Raw genomic sequence first — 23,194 nt, 5'->3', positions numbered from 1 at the left:
AAGTATTTGTTTGTCTAGTCGGGTTTTTTTCCTCATACGGGTGCCAGACGGAAAGGTCAGGACAGTGCAGACTATTTTAAACTTTTCAAGACCACCAGCAATGGGACTTCAGAAGAATATTCAAAACTGCTTCCAGTCTAACTCTTTGGATCTGTTTAAACTTTCAAACATAAAGGAAAACAAGCTTTGGATCTGCAGGTGTTCATCTTCTCTGAAAATCTTGTCGAAAGTGTCTGCAGATGCCTTGATGGAAAGGCCACACCTGGATTAACAGATCTTTAATTTTCCCAGTGGTAACCGTGCCCTGACTTATTCGGATCTTTTGTACTTGTGGATAAAGCCCGTTTTAGGGCTTGACTTGTGAGCAGGGGAGAAAGCAACAGAGGAGTGAATGGTTTTACTTGAAACAAACTGTGGAAAATGTTTTGCTCATTCCTTTGGAGTAGAGATGTGAAAGCGGATAATTAAGTAACCGTGTAACCACTGAAAATCGTAGCATTTACATGCTGCAGGCTCTTCAATCTAAATCTTGTACTGCAGAGAATGGGGCAGATGCTAGGGGGCCGGCTTTTAAGTTGGCGCCCAGTTGCGCACCTGCTCCGTGGGAGCCGCCTGCCACCTTGGATAGCAGCGTGGGATGGCAGCCAGCTCCCCGCTAGCTGGTGCTCACTGAGAGCCAGCTGTTAAGCCAGCTTCCAGCTTGTATCGGCTTCAGGTCCTGCCCCCAGAGAGCCAGCTGCCTCCCCTTTCTGTGGACTCTGATCTAGAGCTAGCATCATGGGGTAGCAGCCTGCTCTCCAGAAGTGGGGCTGAAAGCTGGCATGTAACATTTACGGTAACCGATAAGCACATGGTTATCGGTTAACTGTTTAAATGGGTATACTATTGAGTAGAAGTTGATTCTGCTGTGGCATAGTTTGGTCACTTCCTTTCCAAACTTCTTAACATAGAAGACAAGGAGGGACCCCCCCTCCTACAAATACCGTCAGGCTGCTTTGCCAATAAGGCCTGAACTCTGCTGTTGCATGCATATTAAGTCTGTGATCTCTGCCTGAGTGGACAGAATGCATTGTAACCATCTCTTTGCTCTGATCAAGCAAATGCTGTTGGTCGTTTAATGGGATTGCAAGCTGAATGCAACGTCTGCATTCAAAGGGGGTGTGAACTCTGGGATGACTTCAGATTTAAGTCATAAATTAGGTTTGCCCTGTTTTGTAGGTGATTGCAATAAACGCATTCCCAGGCACCTTTAACACCCTTTCCTTGTCTAAAAGATGCAGCCTCCCAAATGAGTCTGTTAAAAGGTTGAACCTTTCAAATATCTTTTTTCCCTTGAGTTATAATTCCAAGGTAATTTTACCCTAGAAATCCCATTTTGCTGATTGAAGAAGGCTCTGTATATTTTCCCCCTTCCATCACATCCATCTTAGCACAAATTACGTGACTAGGGTCTAAATAGACATCAGAGCTCCGAAGAGTGTGCTAAGGTTAGTGTGCAGGGAAGACTTCTTTTATTGCTAAGTAAATCTTTGGTATGGTCTTTCAATCTGGACAATACCGAACGTTCCCGGCTTAGCAACTTCCCTCCAGGGAAATTGCACTCCACTTTGATGGGTCGAATAGCCTTATTTTGTTTTTGCAGCATTGATATATTCTTTGAGTAGCCATAGCCCGGCATCTCGTCATCATGCCTATCCTTGCAATAGGAAGAAAATAGACCAAATGTTGTTAATCCTGTTACTAATAAAGATGACAGTTAACTCTCAGGTCTCCCAAGTCCATGTGTCAGTCATCTGTGAGAAGCATCTGTAATTACTGCAGTGTGCTACATGTAAAATGCGCTCTCTTTTTAGCATAGTTGCTGTTGTCCTACTTCTAAAGCATCCGCAGTCAAGCTGCGGGTAGGCTTGTCTAGTGTCTGACTCCGACGTGGGAGCAGAATATATTGGGATTTGAATGCTGAGTGACGTGCTAGCTGCATTGTTCAATATGATACCAAATCTCCCTTATTCCCAGATGTGATACAGTATCAAATAAATACTCAATTGATTTGACTAGCCTTCCTATGGGGAGCAGCTGCTAGAAAATGATTTTTTTTTCTCTTGCACTCTATTTTCTGATCCATTAGGCGGCCCAGGAAGTTGCAGGAGTGAAGTCAGTTGAACCTACAGAGGGTTTTTCCTGAGGAATCAGTTCCTGTTTCTTAAGACAGATGCTTTGATGTCACATAAAGGCAACAGAGGCTGATGCTTAGTTCTGGAATCCCTGCTGCAAAAATAAAATTCATGGCCTATCAGTTAAAGCAGAAGGGGGAGGGGAGCAGAGAAAACAGTATGATCTCAAATGGCAGTGGCATTTGAAAGCTTGTGATTCTTATCTCTCTGATGAAGATCTTCAAATAATTTCAAAGTGGCTTCCTTTGTCAGATTCTCGTGCTGTTTCTCTTCCTTTTCAGAGGTGTCCTGGTAAACTGACGCCTCCTTCCTCACTAACTGTTTGTTACAGAACATACGTTGTTGGGAAGACCTGTAACTGGCGGTTAGTTGCGTACTTGAGACCAAAATCAAATGGAAACGTAGTTTCTCCAGTCTTGTAAAAGCCACAGGGCAGAGTGTGAAGCATTCTCTTGTGTACCAGGCTATTTTTGTTTGTAAGATGTCAGCCAAAGGTTGGAGTGGCTGCTTCTGGGGTTTTGTATTATCAGTGACTGCAAACATAATGGCTGGGATGTTCAAAGGAACCTTAAGGAGTTAAGCCCCTAGCTTCTATTGTATTTCAAGGCTGGTTGGATGCCTAAATACTTCAGCTCCTTTGAAGATCCCAACCAATCACGTCAATTTACGCTTGGTTCCCACTCTTCTTCTTAAACCTCCTTAACTTGGGTAAGTTCAGTCCCGTGGGGGAACCCTTTGCCTTTGTGAGCTGCCCATAGATAGCATTGCAGGATGGCAGTTGTTTTCTGAGCTGAGTGCCCATTCGACAGTCAGAGGGCTGGATTTTTCTGAGGTGCTGAGTACCCCTTTGGAGACACGTAGGCCGTGTGCTTGAGGAAAACCAGGCCCTGGTATTTCAGCTGTAAAGAGTCAGTTTTTTTTTTTATTTTTATTTTTATTTTTTTTAAACGTTGGAGAGTCTCCGTTGCCTGAAGGATCTGGAGGCTCTGAAAATATGCAGGTGGTGCTTTTCGTGTTGATGGGTTCACAATAAGTGGTGTGGTTAGAAACCAGCTTGCTTTTGAGGCTCTAAGGCACGAACAGTGGTGCCCAGCAATGCCTTGGGTGGCCCAGTAGTGGGCTCTGAAGGGAATCCCACCCTAACTAGTAGGACATAGTGGTATACTTCACTGTCACCAAAGTGTGGGGAGTCACTGGGCCCTGCACTTCCTCAGCCAGCAAGTAGAACCAAAGGCTTATTAAACAGGCCACAGTGTAGAACAAATGTGTCCGCACAGTAACCAGAAGCAGTCAGTACAGTCCGTCCGTGGGAGAGGGCTCCAGGGTTGGTTCTTGACCTGCACCCCAAGCCAGCTCTGACGACACCAGTCCTAGCATCCCCAGGCTGGCCCAACCTCCAGCCTTTGTCTTGCTTCTTGGGGAGAAAAGGTGTCACCTGGTTGCACCCCCTCCTGGGCTCAGGCCATTGTGTATGCAGGGGAGACTCTCCCCCAAATTCCCATTGCCATCTAGCTATTGGCTAGAGTGCCCCAGGAAAACTGAGGCACACACGTGAGGTTTCATATAGGACAGTAGAACTCTTAAGAACGGCCGTACTGGATCAGACCAAAGGTCCATCTAGCCCAGTAGCCTGTCTGCCAACAGTGGCCAACACCAGGTACGCCGGAGGGGGTGGACCAAAGACAATGATCAAGCCATTTGTCTTGTGCCATCCATCTACAGGGACACCATTCCCACCCCCTAGCTAATAGCCTTTTATGGACCTAACCTCCGTGAATGTATCTAGCTTCTCTTTAAACTCTGTTATAGTTCTATCTTTCACAGCCTCCTCTGGCAAGGAGTTCCACAGGTTGACTATGCATTGTGTGAAGAAGAAATTTCGCTTATTAGTTTTAAACCTGCTACCCATTAATTTCATTTGATATCCTCTAGTCCTTGTATTATGGGAACTAATGAATAACTTTTCTTTATTCACCCTCTCCACACCACTCATGATTTTATCATATCCCCCCTCAGTCTCCTCTTTTCCAAACTGAAAAGTCCCAGTCGCTTTAGCCTCTCCTCATATGGGACTCACATGTGACATAAGGTGAATCAAATCCCCAGTTCGTCGCACTCACTTTCAGAGAGTAAGGGCTAACAATGTAGTGGGTTGCTGGTATAAAAGTGGTTTGAATCCTGTGTGTGGTGTATTTGACTGAATTATTTTAACTGCTGATCTATTCAGCCTTAAGAATCTGCTCTATTCTATCCCTCTAGCATTGCGCTTTCTAATGGCCATCCAGCTTTGGGGGTTTGTTTTTTGTGTGTGTGGTTTTTTTTTTTTTTGTTTTGTTTTGTTTAAGGCCAATTTTATTGGAGTTTATCCTCTCTCAGGGCTTGTCTTCACTACCTTCTGGATCAACAGGGAGCGATCAGTCCAGCGGGGGTGGATTTATCGTGTCTAGAATAGACCCGATAAATTGACCGCGGAGTGCTCTCCCATTGACTCCAGTATTCTGCCAGAATGAGAAGAATAAGCGGAGTCGACGGGAGAGCATCAGGAAGACGCGGCAGTGAGCAGACCTAAGTAGCTTCAGCTACCTTCGTCACGTAACTTAAGTCACTGGCCCACAATAGTGTAGACAAGGCCTCAGTACTGTGACTGTAACTTGCAAGTACCTATGCCGATGGTCATTTGCTGCAATGCATTTGGCACTAACCTTCACCAGTTTGAGACACAAATAAGCCTAAAATAAACAGTAGATATAATTACCATGCTACAAGCTGCTGTGCGGATGCCCAGAGCATCTAAATGAACAGTAACAACATTAACAAACTGTTTAGTTTCATGCCACCTGTTTTCTCGTTATGTAGAGGTAACTGCAAAACCGTTGTAAGTCCTATTTCCTGTCCGGTGTTCTGAACTGATTGTTTTTCTCTGTCTACTTGGCAGAAACTTGAAGGGTCCAAGTGCAAGGGGCAGCTTCTGATATTTGGAGCAACCAACTGGGACCTGATTGGCCGTAAAGAAGTGCCGAAACAGCAAGGTAGGAGAAGCTAAGCAATTTATGCCTCTGAGTGGCCCATTGTGGGTAAAATTACAGTAATGATATGTCTGCACCGCAATCAAAAAGTGTGATTGCAGCTGGTGTAAGCAGAGCTGAGCTGGCTTTGATCTGCAGTGTCACCTCCTGATTGCAGTGTAGACGCACCCTTTAGGAGACAAGCCTGTTGTCTTTTTCTACCCTCCCTGTACCAAAGCCAGCCAGGTGTCCGAGAGAATTGTGCTGTGTCGTGAGGCATTGTCCTAGAATCTACCTATCGCCAAACTGTCTGAGTGCCATGGGTTCGTTCATCGCCAGCGGTAGACAGCACACTGCTGTCCCCTGTGAAAAGGGATGCCAGGATCAGAGCTGTTTGGAAACTCCTGAAGTTCTGAGTGAGTGGGGTAGAGAGAGCCATCTGTGCCAAGTATTCGCAGAGGGGGTGGCTTCCTTTTTCTCCAGTCCGTGCGACATGCTTCTCATCAGCCAGCAAGTGAGCCTGATCCTGCCATGGGAGATGCATATCGCTGTATCTGGTAAAGCTGTCAGCGGGACGTGCAGCAGTCCAAAAATTCATATCCACGCTCACAACCAAGCCCAAAAGCCATTTAAAGCCAAGTCTACCACATCCGTGCTTTGCAGGGCAGCTCTCTAGTGTGGCTGGATGACTTGGAGCCATGGCGCCCAACATGCTAGCCACATGTGTCTCTTTGGCCAGTTGAGTGTGGCTAGTTTGCTTCAGACACCACGGACTTAGAGGGCTCCTGTGAGGCCACAGGACTTCTTCACGTGAAATTACTGAATTCTGGGTGTCTGTTTGCAGCGCTGCTTTAAGGCGATTGCAGGATCGCAAATCACTGGTCGCTTATTTGGGAAACTCCGTTGGATTTTTAACCTCCCGTGAATGTTGTCGGTAGGTAGCTTATGTTAGGCATGCCGTAGGAAGGTAAATGGGTGATGAAATATTTGTTCTAGTACTTGGTGGTTTGGGGGTGTGAAGTACTAGGAATGCTAGTAAGTGTTTTACCGCAGCAAGGTGATAAGACTAAGGAATAGTGGTTGAGGAGTTCCCTGATGTGATCATCTGGGGAAACATTTGCGAAAACAAATTGAACACACACTGCTGGGGGAGGGGAAGCACGAGCTCTCCTTAATGAATAAAATGTTTAGTCTTGCAGTTGTGTGACTGCATCTTTCATAAAAGATGCGACCAGGGTCCGATCTGTGTCCAGATGGCCTGATTTCCAATTACTTGCAGTGCTTCTGAATATCAGACCAGGCATTCATTGAAATATGCTATTTCCAGACTTGCTTACGGGATTGTGTTCTCAGGATCATGTGAGAATGAAGAACAAAGACACCTTCTCCACCGGCCTTGACAAACTCCCAGCCTGTCTGTTATCGGGAGGTTGCCTCCTTGTCTGTACTCAGACAGTGTGCTCTTTGTTCGGCCTCTGACTTAAAGGCAAGCTGCACCTATTGTGTTCAGCCCAGTGGTCTAGATGTTCAGAGCAAGAAATGCTTTTCGCTTTGCAAAATGGGGCAATGTGTGGGGTTTTTAAAATCTGTAACTAGCTAGCGTGTCTGAACTTTGGAGGGAAGGCAGCTGGCAGAGAAGGCTGGTCCAAGTGAGTACTAGTCTAGAGAGACCTGGGTTGGAGTCTCTGCTGTGACACAAACTTACTGTGACACCTGAGCCAAGTCACTTAATCTCTTGGGGCCTCAGTTCTGTACCTGTACAATGGGAATAATTACCCCATAGTGGGGGAAGGGGACGGTGAGGATTAAAGATTTGGATGCACTGGATATGGGGATAGCAGGAGCCACGTAAGTGCCCCCGAACAGCTAGATCCTTCTGATGTGCGGTAATGCTGACTCTGGAGAGTCCTGAGGATTAGACATTCCAGCAGCGGCTTCCCAAGCCATGAGACCGCTGCTAGTCAAATGAAGGGCTGCTTTTTCAGGCTGCTAAACGAATACTACAACAGGATTGCAGCCTTTGGAGTTGGGAGATGTTCAAAGCAAAGGTCGCATGACAGAACCTTTCAGCAAGGAGGCTGCCTCTGGCAGGCTGAAAAACGACATTTGCTAATCGTATATAACAGTGTTTCTTAAACTTTTTAAGACCGAGGAACACCAAACAATATTTTTTTTTTTTTTTTTTTGATGAGGCACACCAAGGATTTGTTGAGTTTGGGAAGGGAAAAAAAAAAAAAAAGTCGCCTGCACCATTTTGAACTCTGTTGTTCTCTGCAGCACACCTCCAACTGCCTCGCGACACAAGGGTGTACTGCAGAACACAGTTTAAGAAACACTGCTATGTAACCTTAATATTGCTGGCTTTTATCTAGCATGTCTCCTCCATGTACTTCAAAGTCCTCTACAAAGGAAGTAGGGATCATTCTCCCCATTTTACAAATGGGAAAACTGAGGCACTGAGAGGGGAAGTGCTGCTGGCTGGCCGGCCTTGGGCAGGTCAGAGTCAGGAATAGGACCCACATCCTTCTGAGTCCCAGTCCAACACTCGGTCCACAGTGGAACGTCTCTCGCCAGTGGTTCTTGGTGACAAGTGATTCTTACATTGTGGCCTCAGACTGTTGGACTGAATAAAATCAGCATGGCTTTCTGGTGTTCATATGGTGGTAGCACCTAGTGGTTCCAGCCAAGCTCACAGCCCCACTGTGATTGGGGCTTTATAGACACAAGTATGAGATGTCTGCTCTGACCCACCTACAGTCTAAATGGAGGTTGGAAAGGGAAACCGAGGTAGAGGGAGATGAAGTAACGCTTGCACAAAGCACATCAGTGGCAGAACTAGCAATTGAAGCTAGTTTTCCATGCATTTCACCACTTAGGCTACGCTGCCTTGGTTCTACATCCTTTGTTATCGTTTTGGCTAGTGTACTGTCTCTAGAGCCTCCATAGAGAGACCGGGTGAGATGCTAGGACTGGATTTCCCAACCTGTGAGTTGGGATCCCTGGAATATTTTACAGGGGTGCATAGCAGCTCCTGTCCCATGCAGGTGTCTGGCCTCACTTCCCTGCTCCCGGCAGTGCCACCTCTGGGATCTGAGTCCCTTTGGTTTGGCCCAGACACCGTGATGATGGGACTTGGGGTAAGCAGCAGCCCCCTGAGCCAGATCGCAACTCCACTCACGCACGTTGGGGCCAGACCTGAGCAGTGCTGCTCATTGACAAAGGAGCCCTGATCCCCAAACGGTGGCGAGCCGCTGAGGTAGGGGATTTAGGCACCCAGGTCCCACCACATCTTAAATGCACTGGTTGGCTTTGAAAATGTCGAGTGCAGCAATTAACAGGTTTCCTCCATCCCAGGCAATCAGGACAGTTAGTGCGATTCAGCAGACCCAGATGGCGCGAGGCGTAAGCCATAACAGCGGGGAATTAAAAACCACAGTTAAACGGCATTCCAGAGTTAATAATAGGAGTAGAAGATACACCCTTCTTAAATGGTATAAAATAGACCAGTTCTGCTTGATTTTTGTCATCTGAGATAAGCATGTACAAACACCTCCTGTTTCTCTTTTCCAAGTTTGTAACACTGGCCAGTACAGCATGGCTGTGTCTACACTGGCCTCCCTTTCGGAAAAGGGATGCTAATGTAGCACTTTGGAATAGGCAAATCCGTGGGGGATTTAAATACCTCCCGGGGGATTTAAATACCCCCCGCGGTATTTGCATTAACATGGCTGCCGCTTTTTTCCGGCTTGCAGATAAGCCGGAGAAAAGCGCCAGTCTAGACGTGATTCTCTGGAAAATAAAGCCTTTTCCGGAGGATCTCTTATTCCTACTTCCTTATTCCTATTCCAAAGTGCTACATTAGCATCCCTTTTCCGAAAGGGAGGCCAGTGTAGACACAGCCTATGTGTCTAGTTTCACTACCTCAGTGGTCAACGGCACCTTCACTTACAGTTGATAATTAAAATGGGGAAGAGGTGGGGGGGAAGTGGTTACCTTGGCAATCTTATCAGCCATTCCGCTTTGCTTTGCGTTATTCCAATCCAGCCTGCTCTCAAGTCTTTGCCCTCCAAAGTGTTCTGTTCAGTGGCCAGTCCCCTCTGCCATCTTGTGTGCTAGTGTATCCCTTTATGGCAGGGGTACTCAAGTTTGGAAGCCCCAGGGGCCACACTGATACAGCACGTGCTGAGGGCAGCAGCTTAAGTGTGGTTGCATATGCATGCAAATATATGCAAATAGCTTCTTTCACACAGACAGGCATGAATACAAAGATTAAGGCAAAACTACACAACACACAGGCCCCATTGAAATCAGTTCTGCTGATGCTAATAAAGTGCAGTATTTACCCGGTTTCCACCCATATGGCAGCACTTTTAATGAGCAGTGACAATCCAGGAATTTAAGTACTAAAACGCATCTCAACAGAAAACCATCCTATTGATTACGTTTTTGTTTGGCTCCTGCCTATGGGCCACATGTTGAGCCCCACATAAATCCAAACTGCACCATGAGCCGCATGTTGAGTAGCTCTGCTTTATGGCATCCCACTATTCCTTCTTGTCAGCCTCTGTCGTTTTCCTGTTGGACTTTTAGCTATAAAGTTACCAGGAATATACTTTACATGACCAAACTGTGGGCGTTGTCAGTCCCCCTCTTTCCCCTCCCCCCCACATTTATGGGTGTTACTTTTAGCATGTCTTTCCCATTCTTGTTCCTTCTGTGGTCGATCTTGTTTGCAGCACTCCAACATCTTAACATCCACCTCTTGGTGGAACAGATTGTTTTCCTTCTGTTGCAGAACATTGAGTGCCGTGCATTAAAACTGGATGGACAACTGTTTTTTGGACTTGAATCTTGCTTAACATCCCTAGAAGATACCAGCATCAACTAATTGACTAGTCGATGGAGAAGGCGGGAGATGATCCCACTGTGGTTCTGTGCTTTAAGTGTAATAAGAGCCCGTCGTGATCTTACTACATTTTGGCTATGTCTAAACTTGCGGCTTCTTGCGCGAGAAATATACAAATGAGGCTAAGCGTGGAATATGGCCGAGCCTCATTTGCATACCTAATGAGCCACCAGTTTTGAAGAAGAGGCTCTTGGGCCAGAAGGAGCTGTCTACACTGCCCCTTCTTGCGCAAGAAAAACCCTCTTGCGCAATGCGGCTATTCCTGAAAATAATCGGCGTAACGGCATTGCGCAAGAGGGTTTTTCTTGCGCAAGAAGGGGCAGTGTAGACAGCTCCTTCTGGCCCAAGAGCCTCTTCTGCAAAACTGGCTGCAAAAAGGTATTCAAATGAGGCTCGGTGATATTCCACGCTTAGCCTCATTTGCATATTTCTCACGGAAGAAGCCGCGAGTGTAGACAGCCTTAAAGCTCAGAGCCGCAGCAGGATTAGCTCCCGGGGCAGTGTGAGCTCTGCTTCCCCCGCCCCCCTCCTCCTCCACCTCTGCACTGCAGAGATGATGCTGGGGAAAGCCGGCTCTTGCTTTCCCTCCCCCCGCTGCCTTTGATACAGAGGCAGCAAGGTGGGAGGGAAGCAACTAGTCCAATACTCGCTTAACTATCCGACAAGCCTATTGACTACTCAACTAGTTGCTTACATCCTAGTGTCTTCCTATCACCCGGCCCCACTTATCTCTCGCCATTTGAGCCCGGCACTTTTATCCTAGCTTTAATTTTTGTCCTCTGTGCCCCCATGTTCCCATATTCTGGAACCAAGATGCTTGAAACCTTGCATTTCTTTAACATTGTCTGCCCATCTGCTTTCAAGGATCATTCTTCAGTATTGGTATCCACCATTTACTCTGTTTTTCTCTGCTTATTTTGAATCTGTGTGGGTCTCTCTCTGTTCGTCAATATCCTCTTCTAAGCAGTGAAGAAAAAGGCTAGTTTAGAATATCCTCTGCACACGTGCACCAAGGTGCCTCTTTCCACACGCTCTTCATGAGAGTATCCAGGATGAGAATCGAGCTAATCCTCATCATTCAACATTTGTAGCTAAAACAAGCAGACTTAATTGGTAGCTGTCACTCTTGCAGACTGCCAGCCTGTAACAAACTTCCCTGTGGCATTCTCCGTCCCGCTTCACCCACAGACTGCAGAGGCTGACTAGGAAGCCAAAGACAGAATGCCAGTTCTCTATTGCTTTGCACACACGCAGTGCTTCCAGCTGCTGAACGAAGTTTCCCAAGACCCTGGTGATGTGGGGGTCAGGAGCGACCCTAGACTAGCTGCCGGCAACTGGCGCCCTAGGCGAGCCACTCAATCGGCATGCAATTGGCGCCCCCACCTCCAAACCCCTCGATGATATCGCGCCACCATTGGCACCCCGTTTAACTTGGCGCCCTAAGCGACTGCCTAGGTTGCGTCTATGGACGGGCCGCCCCTGGTGGGGGTTTTAAAGAAATAGTGACAGAAATGGAAGAGCATGAAATGGCTTAGAGCCCAAGAAGTTTACGTATTGTGATGTTTAGCTGGGCAGTGTTGTGGGGGGGTAGATCGACTAGCCAAGAAGGGGTCAAAGCATCGTGGAAGAGGGAGGGAACAAACCGGATTTAATGTGCAGAGTGGAGTGTGTCCATCCGCCCCTGCTTTGTGGGCAGTGCGTGTCGTCAGCCAGAGGCTCTCGTTCCTGGCACTGCATGGAAGTCCGTGGGCGCTCGATACCTTGCGGGATTTGACCCCTGGGTTCTTTGTGTAAAATTGGACACTCTGTAGGTACCCAGCTGGTGTCAGGAAGCTAAAATCACTGATGATTTGTCAAGTACTTTGTGATCCCCGGAGAGAGATGCTGTATTAACAGCCCTATTATACATAGGGGCTGTGTCTAGAATGGCAAGTTTTTCTGCAAAAGCATCTGCTTTTGTGGGAAAAACTTGCCAGCTGTCTACACTGGCCGCTTGAATTTTCGCAAGAACACTGACGATCTCCTGTAAGAAATCAGTGCTTCTTGCGGAAATACTATGCTGCTGCCATTCGGGCAAAAGTCCTTTTGCGCAAAAGGGCCAGTGTAGGCAGCTGAGATTTGTTTTGCGCAAAAAAGCCCTGATTGTGAAAATGGCGATCGGGGCTTTTTTGTGCAAAAGCACGTCTAGATTGGCACGGACGCTTTTCCGCAAAAAGTGCTTTTGCAGAAAAGCGTCCGTGCCAATCTAGAGGCTCTTTTCCACAAATGCTTTTAACGGAAAACTTTTCCGTTAAGCATTTGCGGAAAATCATGCCAGTCTAGACGTAGCCAGGGAGAAAATTAGGGCGAGGGATCAAGTGATCCTTGAAGCCATTCATTTGTGATCAGAGCCATCTAACTAGGAGGCAGGTCGTTGCAACAGTGACCTCCATTGGTGTATTGCGCTCCCCATTCTAACTCCATCACTTTGTCAGGGACTGGTAATTGCTGGGACTGCTTTGTTGGGTCGCTTTTGGTTTGTTTTAACCTGTCAGTAGAAATCCGTGGCGATAGTGACTCTGAAAGGTCGACTCTCTTGCGGTCCTTTCCCCATTCCTGTCTCATGTCGGGAGCCAAGAATATCCTGTAGCACAGCAAAACGTTGAGGTGAATGTAAGACATCTGTGATCGGCTGAACTATTTCTGCCGTAGCCGGTATGTAAAATAGAACCCCCCCAGCCGGCGGGTTGCGGGAAATATCTTAGGACAAGCCTGAACTTTGAGTAATCTCTGGGCCAAAACTGAATCCCCAAATACGTCCCTTTCCGTGAGGACGCCGACATGTGAGAGCGCACTCGCTGCAGTGGTTGGTAAGACTTGTCTGCATTCTGTTCTCCCCACAGTGGCTTATCGTAACCTGGGCCAGAACTTGTGGGGGCCTCACAGGTATGGGTGTCTCTCAGGGATTCAGGTACGGACTGTGATTTCGGGACCATGTGCAGCTCATAGTCTGCTCATCACCACAGAGGGGAAGCTCTGGAGCTGGGGTGAGTATTGGGTAGAAGCAGTAACTTTTTGTCCCTGCATAGCTCTGGATTACTGCCGTCACCTAAGGTGGTCTCTGTAGCTGAAGTGCTGCAAACGTGGCTAACTCAGAACTGCTACCTGAAACTGCCTGCTTTCTGCCTTGGTTTTGAAGGGACAGTGGAACGAATTGGGATGCTCCCCTGAACTCTTCTGTTAAGGGTTCAGCCTCTTTTTCCCAGATTGAATTTTTTTCCAGGGCCCCTTTTAGGACTCCTCAGGCAAGTTTGCTGTGGTTAGTGCAGAGTGGTGGCTTCGTTCTTTGATGGCTAGTGGGTAACTTGTCCCTTGCTGTGTCTTGCGGAGCCTAGTTCCAATTCGGGATGTAACAGTGCAGTTGATTAATCAATAAGCAAAAGCTTAGCAGTTAATGTTGTAGACCACTCACACACCCCCGTCCCTGAGAGTAAATTTTTTTTAGCAGGCTGGCCAGCGGCTTGTGCCGGGTCCAGGACCTACCCCCGCTGCGGCTCTACATTTAAAGTGTATTAGGAGCCAGGTGGGCAGGGAGCCTGGCTCCGTTCTGGCTTGTACCAGGTCCAGGAACTCAGACATATTCTCCCCTGGACAGAGCCTGCGGCTGCCACCAGCCAGTCGGCGAGGGGAGCTGGGTTTTAAACTGGCTCCCCCCGTGGACCAGCTCCCGCCTGGCACCCCATACTGCTGCCTCTGATACTGAGACAGCAGCACAGAGTGGCAGGGGGCCCCTCAGGAGTGGAGCCGTATTGCACTGGCTGCCGGCCCTGCCCCCAGGACTCTAGAATAGTTGAGTAACCGATAAGAATTGAGGTTAATCGACTATTCGGTTAACCGATAACGACCATCCCTAGTTAGATGCCTCGTGCGCACTAGAAGGGTGATTCTTCCCCTTCCATGCTACAGCAGAAGAAACGCTTCAAGGCTGCCCTTTATCTAGCCCTAAGGAAAGGGAGCAGCGTGGCCCCCGCCCCTTAGAGACCCGTTGCCATCCCCATGTCAGGCTCGGTTTGGGACGGTCAGAGGGGTGGTTACAGTTCACAGGATGGGCTCTCCTAGTGGGAAGCTGCTCACAGTCGCTGTAGCAGGTGCCCCCTTGAATTGTATGAAGGTCGGCCCCTGCTCACGCGTGTTGTTTGTGTGCCCGCGTCTCTCCAGGTCGTAACGAGAAAGGGCAGCTGGGGCACGGGGACACCAAGCGCGTGGAGGCTCCGAAACTCATCGAAGTTCTCAGCAATGAAGTGATTGCATCAGCCGCTTGTGGCCGAAACCACACGCTCGCCCTGACAGGTACGGGAGGGTGCTGGGCAGCAGGACACAAGGCCTGGGCTCCGTCTCTCTACAGGACGCTGAGGAGACTGGGGCATGCAGGGGACCGGGGCGTCGAATGCTGACCCTCCAATCCGTAGCTGCCTGCCTGGATACGGCTGGCTGCCCGCGGATAGATACCGTATCTGCTGCTCCACAAGGCTTATCTCCCTGGAGACGCTACAGCCAAAGGAGAGGAATGTGGTGCCGCCACTCGCAGGATCCCGCGCTGGCAGCTCCTCCCAGCCATCTGGCGCTACCGCTCCCAGTCCTGCCACTAGTGGGGCTGTATGACCCTGGGCAGGAGACCTGGCTGGTGGCAGGGTTGGGGGCTGTGCGGCCACAAGGCTCTGCCCGCACAGAGCGCTGGCTCCTGAGCGCGGTGGCCAGTACCCACCTCCTTTGCAGCAGCGCTCAGCACTCCCTTTCCTGCTTGAAGGCGAGTGGCGCGGCAGTGGAGTCTTCCGGCGTGGCAGAGCGCCACGTAGCCCGGCTGGGGGGGGGGAGGGGGGGCGCATGGCAGGTGGCTTCCCAGGGTTGTAGTGAGGTTGCCCCTACTGGGGTAGCCTCGTCACTGCCCTGTTCCAGCTCTGGGGGGATGCCACTTGGCCCAGGTGGGTGGAGCTACGTGGCGGGCAGCTTCCCGCATATTCTCCGGTTGGAGCCAGGGCCTGGTGAGGCTATCTCTACTGAGGCAGCCTTGCGCAGCCCAGGTTACAGCTCCGGAGCAGCTCAGCTGCTGCTGGGGCGGGGCGGGTGGCTGTTCTAGGGCTGCCGTGAGGCTGTTCCTTCCAGGGTACCTCACTGTGGCCCTGTTCCAGCTCCAGCAGCCGCCCGCCATGCAGCCCAGGCAGTCACCACACAGCCCAGCTGGTCCTAGGGCAGACCCCATGATGGGTGGCTGCCTGGAGGCTGCATTGAGGCTGCCCCTCATTCCCTCCTCGCCCCCCCCTCCTGGTTTCAGCTCCAGCAACTGCCCACCACGCGGCCCGCCCTGGGAGCATCTGGGGGCCGGCAGCTCCAGCAGCTGGGGCTAGAGCCAAAGCTGCCGTGTTGTAGGTAGAGGGAGGCCAGAGCCGAGTCGCAGGCGGCGGCGGCAGCCTCGGGGTCCGCAGCCAAATGGCAGGTGGCCGTGTACAACAGTCGGGATCCAGTGGATCCCTTCTGTGCTTTTGTCCCGCTGGAGGTGCTGAAGATATAAAAGCCCCCCTTACAGTAAGGGTGAAGCGTGGCCCGTAGCAACGCCTTTAAGCAGGGCTCTCCAGCCCCTTCCAGCGTGAGAGCACTTTGAATTCAAGTGCAACCCAAAATCTACTTTAAATATAAATCCCCAGGCCCCGCCTCCCTCCTGCCCCTTCTGAGGCCCCGCCCCTGCTCACTCCATCCTCCCTCACTTACACCAGGCTGGGGCAGAGGGTTGGGGGCAGGCTCTGGTTTTGGATTCAGGGATCTGGAGCATGCGGGGCTCGGAGTTGCTCTTGGGGCAGGCGGTAGGAGGGGTTCTAGGGGCAGGCTCTGGGGTGCAGGAGGTGGTTCATGACTGGGGTAGGGTTTCAGAATGTGGGCTCCAGCTGGGGACTGCTTAGCTCAGGCGGCTCCTGGCTGGTGGTGCAGTGGGCTATGGCAGGCTCACCCCTGCCCTGGCCATGGGCCACTCCCTAAAGCAGCCAGCAAACTCCCTCCCACTGCCCCCTCTGTTTTGTGGAGCTAGGATACAGAGCGGGAGGGGGCCCCTTGACATCAGTGCCCCTCCTCTTCCTTCCCTTCCCTGCCCGGCACAGCAAGCAGGAGTCTCCCCGGGGAGGGGGGTGGGGTAGCTTCAAAGAGGTGAGCAGCAGTGGGAGGAGGGGCACTTGACAGCCTCTTGGCCAAACCAATCAGGATCACCCGTCAGAGGCTCTGAGGTCTACCAGTGGATCCCGCTCTCCTGGTTGGTGACCGCTGCTTTAAAGCTTCTCGTTGACTGGCAGTAGCACCCGTTCAACAGGCATGCCGCGTTCATCCAGTCCAGCGTTGGCAGGGGTAGGATTTTTAAACTAGCTCTAAGAGCACCTGCCCTGCCCAAGACCGCCCCGCCCAGTCTGTCGTAAACCGTTACTGCTCCTACCAACACAATGGCTCAGCCCCTTCCTCCTCTTCCTTTGCTGGGCGGGGAGAGAATTACCCAGCAGACCCCGCCAATGGCGGCTCTAAAGGCCGGCTGCTTGACATCTGTGCCTTGCTCCGTTGTGCAGTTTGCTGCTGTTTTCAGTGGAAACAACTTTGTTGCAACCTCCTGCACAAAGAAAAGCTAATGCAGGGCCGGGCAAACTGGGGCCCTGCCCAGGGTGCAATAGCCAGAGGGGGAGGTGTTGCTGGGCAGGGAGCAGTGTGGCAGAACATGCTGGAAGTGAGGGTTGGGGCACAGGTGGGAGGAAAGTGCAGGGGATGGGATGGAGGGGTCACTGTGCTGCAGTTGGGGGCAGAGGGGGCACAATGCAGGGTGAGTGAAGGGTGCAGCGGATGGGGGTGTCGGGGTTGTGGAGCCCGTGGATGCAGCAACGGTGGGAGCAAGGCTGGGTGGGAGTGAGCCTGGGTGATTTTCAGGGTGGGTGGGTGGGTGCTGAGTGATGCACCTCGTTTAGGGGTGTGTGGCTTGTTTTTTTTCTCTTACATAACTGTTTAAATTATAATTTTGTTAGTAGCTGGTGGGTGGCGCCCGTCCGAACAAGCGCACGTGATGTCAGTATTGGTGCCCAAGACACAACTCCCTCCGCTCACGGATGGCGAATCTTAGCGGGACCACTGAGCGGCGCTTCTGTGTTTCTCTCAGCCTCCTGCAGATCTGCGGATACCCATGCCTGTTAGACAGTTGTAGCCACGCAGGGCTCTTCAGCTCCCATTGGTGGAGGGCCTGTAAGCCCCCGCTCCACCAGAACCACCCCACCAGCTCCCATTGGCCACAGAGTTCCATTCCTGGCCAATGGGAGCTGCAGCAGGTGGTGCTTGTAGGCAGGAGCAGACCAAGATTCCTACCCCCTCCACACACGTGGGACTGCACTCCACGCAGGGGGAGTGCCGATCGCGATCAGCTGGGAGGCTCCCCAGGATCAACCAGTCGATCACGTGGTTGGTGACGACTGGTTTAAGCTTATGCGACATGGGACAGTGTGCTGTCATTTAGCACGATGCCTTGGAGTGGTCAGCTCCATTCTGTGTTAACTCTGCATTCACGTGGAGGTTTAAACTTCTCCCTTCCTGCCTTTCCCCCTCTTGTTCCAGAGACTGGCTCTGTATTTGCATTTGGAGAGAACAAGATGGGACAGCTGGGTCTTGGCAATCAGACGGATGCAGTTCCAAGTCCTACTCAGGTACCGCTAATGCTCTTCTTTGGGCTTTCTCTCGGTCAGGTAGCGGATTCCTTCATTTCTCGCATCCTGGCCACCACCCGAATGTCCATTTTGGGGGCCATGTTGATCCTTCACACCAAATTGCTTGGGCCCAGTCCCACTAATGGGGGGCAGGGGACACGGAATCGTGCTGAGAGCAAAAATTCCGCCGTATTTTTTCTTCTGGTTTTGTTCTTCATGGATTTTGGAAATATAATCGACAAAATACGTGTGGTGCTGTTTGCCGGGCCAATGGAAAAGCCCTATCCAAGCTTATGATTATAGTGTTGTCTGAGTAAATGTAAACCTGCTGTCAGACGAGCTTTGCCTAACGTAGCTAGTAAACCATGGGATGGGATGGTCCAAACCGTTTTCAAGCCAGACTTCAGATTCCAGCTCCTTGCGTGGCCAAATGTGAACTATAATACCAAAAGAGGCTGATGTGCTCCTTCTCTGGAGCCTCCTAGAACTGTTCAGCATGGTTTTAAAATGGTGTTCCTTCCCCATCTTGTCTAAATACCCACACTAGCAGATTGGCCTCTGGGGTGGCCAGGGACCGAAAGCATCCCATGCAAGTTTTTGAACCTGCACAAGTCTGGAGTGTGGGTGGAAATCAAGAACTTTACAGGCAACTAAAATGATTAGGGGTTTGGAACGGGTCCCATATGAAGAGAGGTTAAAACGACTGGGACTTTTCAGTTTAGAAAAGAGGAGACTGAGGGGGGATAGGATAGAGGTCTATAAAATCATGAGTGGTGTGGAGAGGGCGGATAAAGAAAAGTTATTTATTAGTTTCTATAATAGAAAAACTAGAGGACACCAAATGAAGTTAATGGGTAGCAAGTTAAAACTAATAAAAGAAAGTTCTTCTTCACACAGCGTGTAGTCAACCTGTGGAACTCCTTGCCAGAGGAGACTGCAAAGGCTAGGACTATAACAGAGTTTAAAGAGAAGCTAGATAATTTCCTGGAGGTTAGGTCCATAAAAGGCTATTAGCCAGGGGATAGAAATGGTGTCCCTGGCCTCTGTTTGTCAGAGGCTGGAGAAGGATGGCAGGAGACAAATCGCTTGATCATTGTCTTCGGTCCACCCTCTCTGGGGCACCTGGTGCTGGTCACTGTCGGCAGACAGGCTACTGGGCTAGATGGACCTTTGGTCTGATCCAGTACGGCCGTTCTTATGTTCGCTCCAGTGTTCCTACGACAGCCAAAACAATGGCCAGATCACTTGTGTCTTAGCCATTCTCATTCTGTCTTTGAAAAACAAAATGAATCCAGGCTGAGAACCTTCACTCCTCCGCTTGGAGAATAAACCGAACCTGCTGCTACCTTATAATCCCTGCCGGGGGTCCATTCTCTTATGGGTTTGGCTGAAGATGCAAGAGCCGTAGGGTTACAAAATATTGCCCAGATGCACGAGGGATGCTTAGAAACGTCCCTGCTGCAAGCAGAATGGAAGTTGGCCCAAGGAGCGCTCGTGAGAAGTGCTTAAAGTACGTCTGCCCGGGATCTGGGGTGGAACCCCGCCAGCTCAGATGAGACTACAGTAGAAGCATAGCTTCTGTGGCGCAAACTGCGGGAGAGGCTCGCCCAGCCATCGGACCTAGCAGCTCAGGCAGGGTTACACGCAGACGGCTAGCCCCACCCACCAGCTGGCTGCCCTTCTGGCTTTAACATGCTGGCTTGATCAGAGTCCGCATAGGATGTCCCCTGAAGCCCGCCCCCTCTGCTCCTACGTTCCCCTTCTCTCTTCTGATTCATGTGGGTTAGTGAATTGACCATTTCTCAGTGGCAGGGCAGTTAGTCAAACGGCAGACCCAGTGCTTTCGGGTAGGCTCGCACAGTTTTGCATGTAAATTGGTGCACGCTGAACACAGCCACCAGGTGTATGCAAACGAACGGCTTAACCGTCCATGCAAATCCCTCGTTTGCCTAAGTTGGGCCTGGTGTTTGCTCCGTGTGCCCTTTGCAAATGTAGCTCTCTATCTGCTCTGCGCTGGGCCGTGCTCCCTGGCAGGGGCACTCGAGTCCGTCTCCTGCTCTCATGCGTCGTCTCTTTCCTTTGTAGATCATGTACAATGGCCAGCCTATTACCAAAATGGCCTGTGGGGCAGAATTCAGCATGATAATGGACTGCAAAGGAAACCTCTATTCCTTTGGGTGCCCTGAATACGGGCAGCTGGGTAAGAAGGTTTATTTTTAAAAGTCGATCCAGTTTTAATGGCGGCAGATTTCATTTGGTAGCTGCCCCAAGCTGGATTGTTTTGGTGTGTTTTTTTTATAGACTGGTGTGTTGGACCAGTCAAACCAGTAATGGGGTGTGCATCTTACCCCCACCCCCTTCCAGAAGGGATGGTGACCTTGTGTTTTTAAAACCTAGGATCTGGCTTCTCGTCTCTCTGCTCTGTTTGTGTGACACTGGGCAACACGCTTTGCCTTTCTGTGTCTCAGTTTCCCTGGGTGTACAAGTGCCTCTTTTAACCTTCGCACCTGCTGGGCGTAGTAAACTGTCCTACCTACTGGCACCAAGAGCACTTACAGCGCGAATGCGTGTGTGGCGAGCCAGCTGGGTTTTAGGTCCTGCGGTAGAGGCTCACGCGCTAAGCTCCAGAGGTCCCAGGTTCGGTTCCGTCTGTCGGCCTCCCCGCAGTCTCACGCGGGAGTGGCGAAGTTTCATTTGCCAATGTTCACAACGTGCTTTTGGGATCTTCTGTTTGAAAGGGGGTGAGAAATGCCAGGCGGCGGCGCCGCGATAACCACAAAAGCCCTTGTCCCTGGAGTGTCCATAAAGCCCCCGCGCTTTGAATTGCTGCCGCACCGACAATGTGCCACTGTGCATCCAGGCCGTGTGTTCCATTATGCATGAGCAGGACTTTGTCTGGCAATACCCAGGAGTTGCTCTGTACGGAACAGGAAGGGCGCACGCTTTCCTGCAATCTTAGCAGCCACCGAGTGCTCTCCCCCTCTTGTGGGGGGAGAATTTCCTGAGCTGATCTTTGCAGCGGTGTCTGCACCGCAAGAAGAGGCCCATGGTTGGCCCAAGTTAGCTGTCTCAGGCTTCCGGGGCTCTAAACTTGCAATGTCAACTTCAGGCTGCAGGCTTGATCCCAGGGTTGGGGAGTTTCAGCGCCCGGGTTCCAGCCTGGAGGTCGACAGGAGTTTTTAGCCCCGTGAGCCGGGCTCCGAGAGGTGGGGTTGTGGGTTTTCCTTGCGGTGGAGATGTGCCCTGGAGTGGGGAGGTGCAGTCCCCTGACAAAATGGGGAGTGACCGTATCTGGCCTGTTCAGGGAAGCTGGATGGGAAAAGCTCCAGGAATAGCTGCACGACATTCCTCAGCGGGGAAGCTCTTTGGGGCGGGTCTGTCTCTCCAGACCAGCGGTTCCCAAACTTTTCAGCATCACGCCCCCTTTTTGATTTTTGAAAAACCCTCATGCACCCCCTCCCCCCCAAAGCAGCAAAACTAGTTGAGCAAAAAAAGGAGCTGACCAGGGGCAGCAAAACTTGGGGGGGGGGAGGGGCTGGGTTGCCTTGCGTGCTTCCCCCCTCCCCCGGAATTTCTTCAGGCCCCCCCCAGTTTGGGAACCTATGCTCTAGACTGTGAGAGCCCAAGCAAGGGGGGCGTGGGCCGTGGCAGGGCGCTGCTGTAGTGGCTGGTAGAGGTGCGTCTGGCTAGCAAAGAACTCTTCCCCGGATGGGGGTCAGGGGTTCGGGGGGCATGCGCTGTCCCTGGCCTCCCTGAGGAAGGACTCCTGCTGCGTTCCCGGGTGGGGCGACCCAGGCCAGCCCCCTCCTCTTTCACATCCGGCTCTTTGCCCCGCCACAGGCCACAATTCGGATGGGAAGTTCATTGCCCGTGCGCAGAGGATAGAGTTTGACTGCGAGCTGGTGCCCCGGCGCGTTGCCATCTTCATCGAAAAGACGAAAGATGGACAGATCCTTCCGGTCCCTAACGTGGTGGTGCGAGACGTGGCCTGCGGCGCTAACCATACGGTAATGCTGGGATCCCCCTGGCAGCCGGAGGCTCCGTGTGCCACCGCCTGGGTTGCCAGGTGTCCAGTATTCAACTGGACAGTCTGGTTTTGGGACCCTCTGTCGGGTCAAAACACCAGTATTTTCAATGTGCAGTGTCCGGTATTTTCTGGTGTTCCGGCTGGACGCCCGATCGAAGCCCGGCAGGGGCGGGGGAGTGGCTGGGAGGTGGGGCGTGATCGGCGCTGGGAGCCTCTGGTTGCATCTGACATAGGAGTGACGCCTTGGGGAGGAGGAGAAGCCCCGTCCGTGCCCCTGAGCGCTGGTCAGGCGCGTTGTGGAGCCGTAGCCGGACTCAATCGCGCTTCGCCTGGACCGTGCGCGGGACGGGCAGCGTCCTGGGACCTGCAAGTGCCCGGGTCAGTCCTGCTCCCCACCGGCCGATTTCTCTCCCCCACACTCGCCCAGACCCCCTCCCGGCCAGCCCTGCTACCTGCCAGCCAGTTCTCCACCTCCCGATCTCCCTGGCCAGCCCCGCGCCCCCCAACACCCCGCCCCGACCCCTCCCGACCAGCCTTGCTCCCCCCAACACCCTTCCGGCAAGCCCTGCTTCCTGCCAGCCGGTTCTCCTCCTCCCGATCTCCCTTGGCCATCCCAACTGCCCCCAGCCCTGCTTCCCACCAGCTGCGCCCCTCCCCCAGCTGCGCCCTGCTGCCCCTGAACCCCCTCTCCCCCCACCAGCCCTGCTTCCCATCCCCCCCCCCCTTTCTGGCCAGCCCTGCTCCCCTCCTGGCCAGTCCCTCCCTCCCCTCTCCCCCTCCCCCCCCCCCCCATCAAGTGTGTCCAGTATTTTTTCTGAAGCTACCTGGTAGCCCTAGCCACTGCGCCCCTGGAAGAAACCCGTTTCCTAGCTAGCTTTGATCAGCAGCAGCCATGGGACTTGCTGCGTTCCCTTCGTTTTGTTGAATGCTCCGCGGGTGGCGGAATCCCTCCATGTGACTGGCCGTTAGGGTGTGTCTCTCTTAACAGGCCGCGGATTCCTGCTGGGTTCTCTGTCATAGAGTTGCACGGAGACGTTCTGAGCCAGTGCCAAGAACATCCAGCGATTTGTATTTGGCAGCTGGGTTTATCCCAGCTCTGATCAGCCGATCCAGGAGGCCAAGTTGAAAACCTTTCCCTTGTGTTCGCCCTCGGAGGCGTTACAGCCTTTGGCGTGTTGCGTGGCTACAATTAAGGGCATATCTACCCCTCGGTCGCAGGAGAGGGAGGATCCCCACGTTGAGGAGACCTCACTTGCACTAGCTGCACCTGAACCGGTGCATTAAAAATTAGCCGCAGCAGCATGAGCAGCTGGACAGCTAGCGGCCCTGGCTGCGTGCCTGCAGCCTCAGGTGGCTCGGACTCGCTGCTAGCCCATCCTGCTTGT

The 23,194-nt window shown here is 51.6% G+C and overlaps 1 protein-coding gene across 4 annotated transcripts in view; it reads left to right on the top strand.

Annotated features, from left to right (window-relative positions):
- Positions 1-23,194, top strand: part of RCC2 (regulator of chromosome condensation 2) — a 40,387-nt gene that overhangs the window by 5,292 nt on the left and 11,901 nt on the right. For all 4 annotated transcript variants that reach the window (XM_075906609.1, XM_075906608.1, XM_075906611.1 and 1 more), the window contains 6 exons: positions 5,110-5,203; positions 12,968-13,111; positions 14,283-14,414; positions 17,694-17,782; positions 19,868-19,982; positions 21,623-21,789. In XM_075906609.1, the coding sequence (XP_075762724.1) occupies positions 5,110-5,203; positions 12,968-13,111; positions 14,283-14,414; positions 17,694-17,782; positions 19,868-19,982; positions 21,623-21,789 (741 nt within the window). The remainder of the gene's footprint in view (positions 1-5,109; positions 5,204-12,967; positions 13,112-14,282; positions 14,415-17,693; positions 17,783-19,867; positions 19,983-21,622; positions 21,790-23,194) is intronic.

This window comes from Pelodiscus sinensis, chromosome 23 (assembly GCF_049634645.1).
Source record: "Pelodiscus sinensis isolate JC-2024 chromosome 23, ASM4963464v1, whole genome shotgun sequence".
In the NCBI taxonomy this organism is placed as follows: Eukaryota; Metazoa; Chordata; order Testudines; family Trionychidae; genus Pelodiscus; species Pelodiscus sinensis.
Note: the sequence above shows the minus strand (reverse complement) of the source record. Positions and strands in the feature narration are given on the sequence as shown.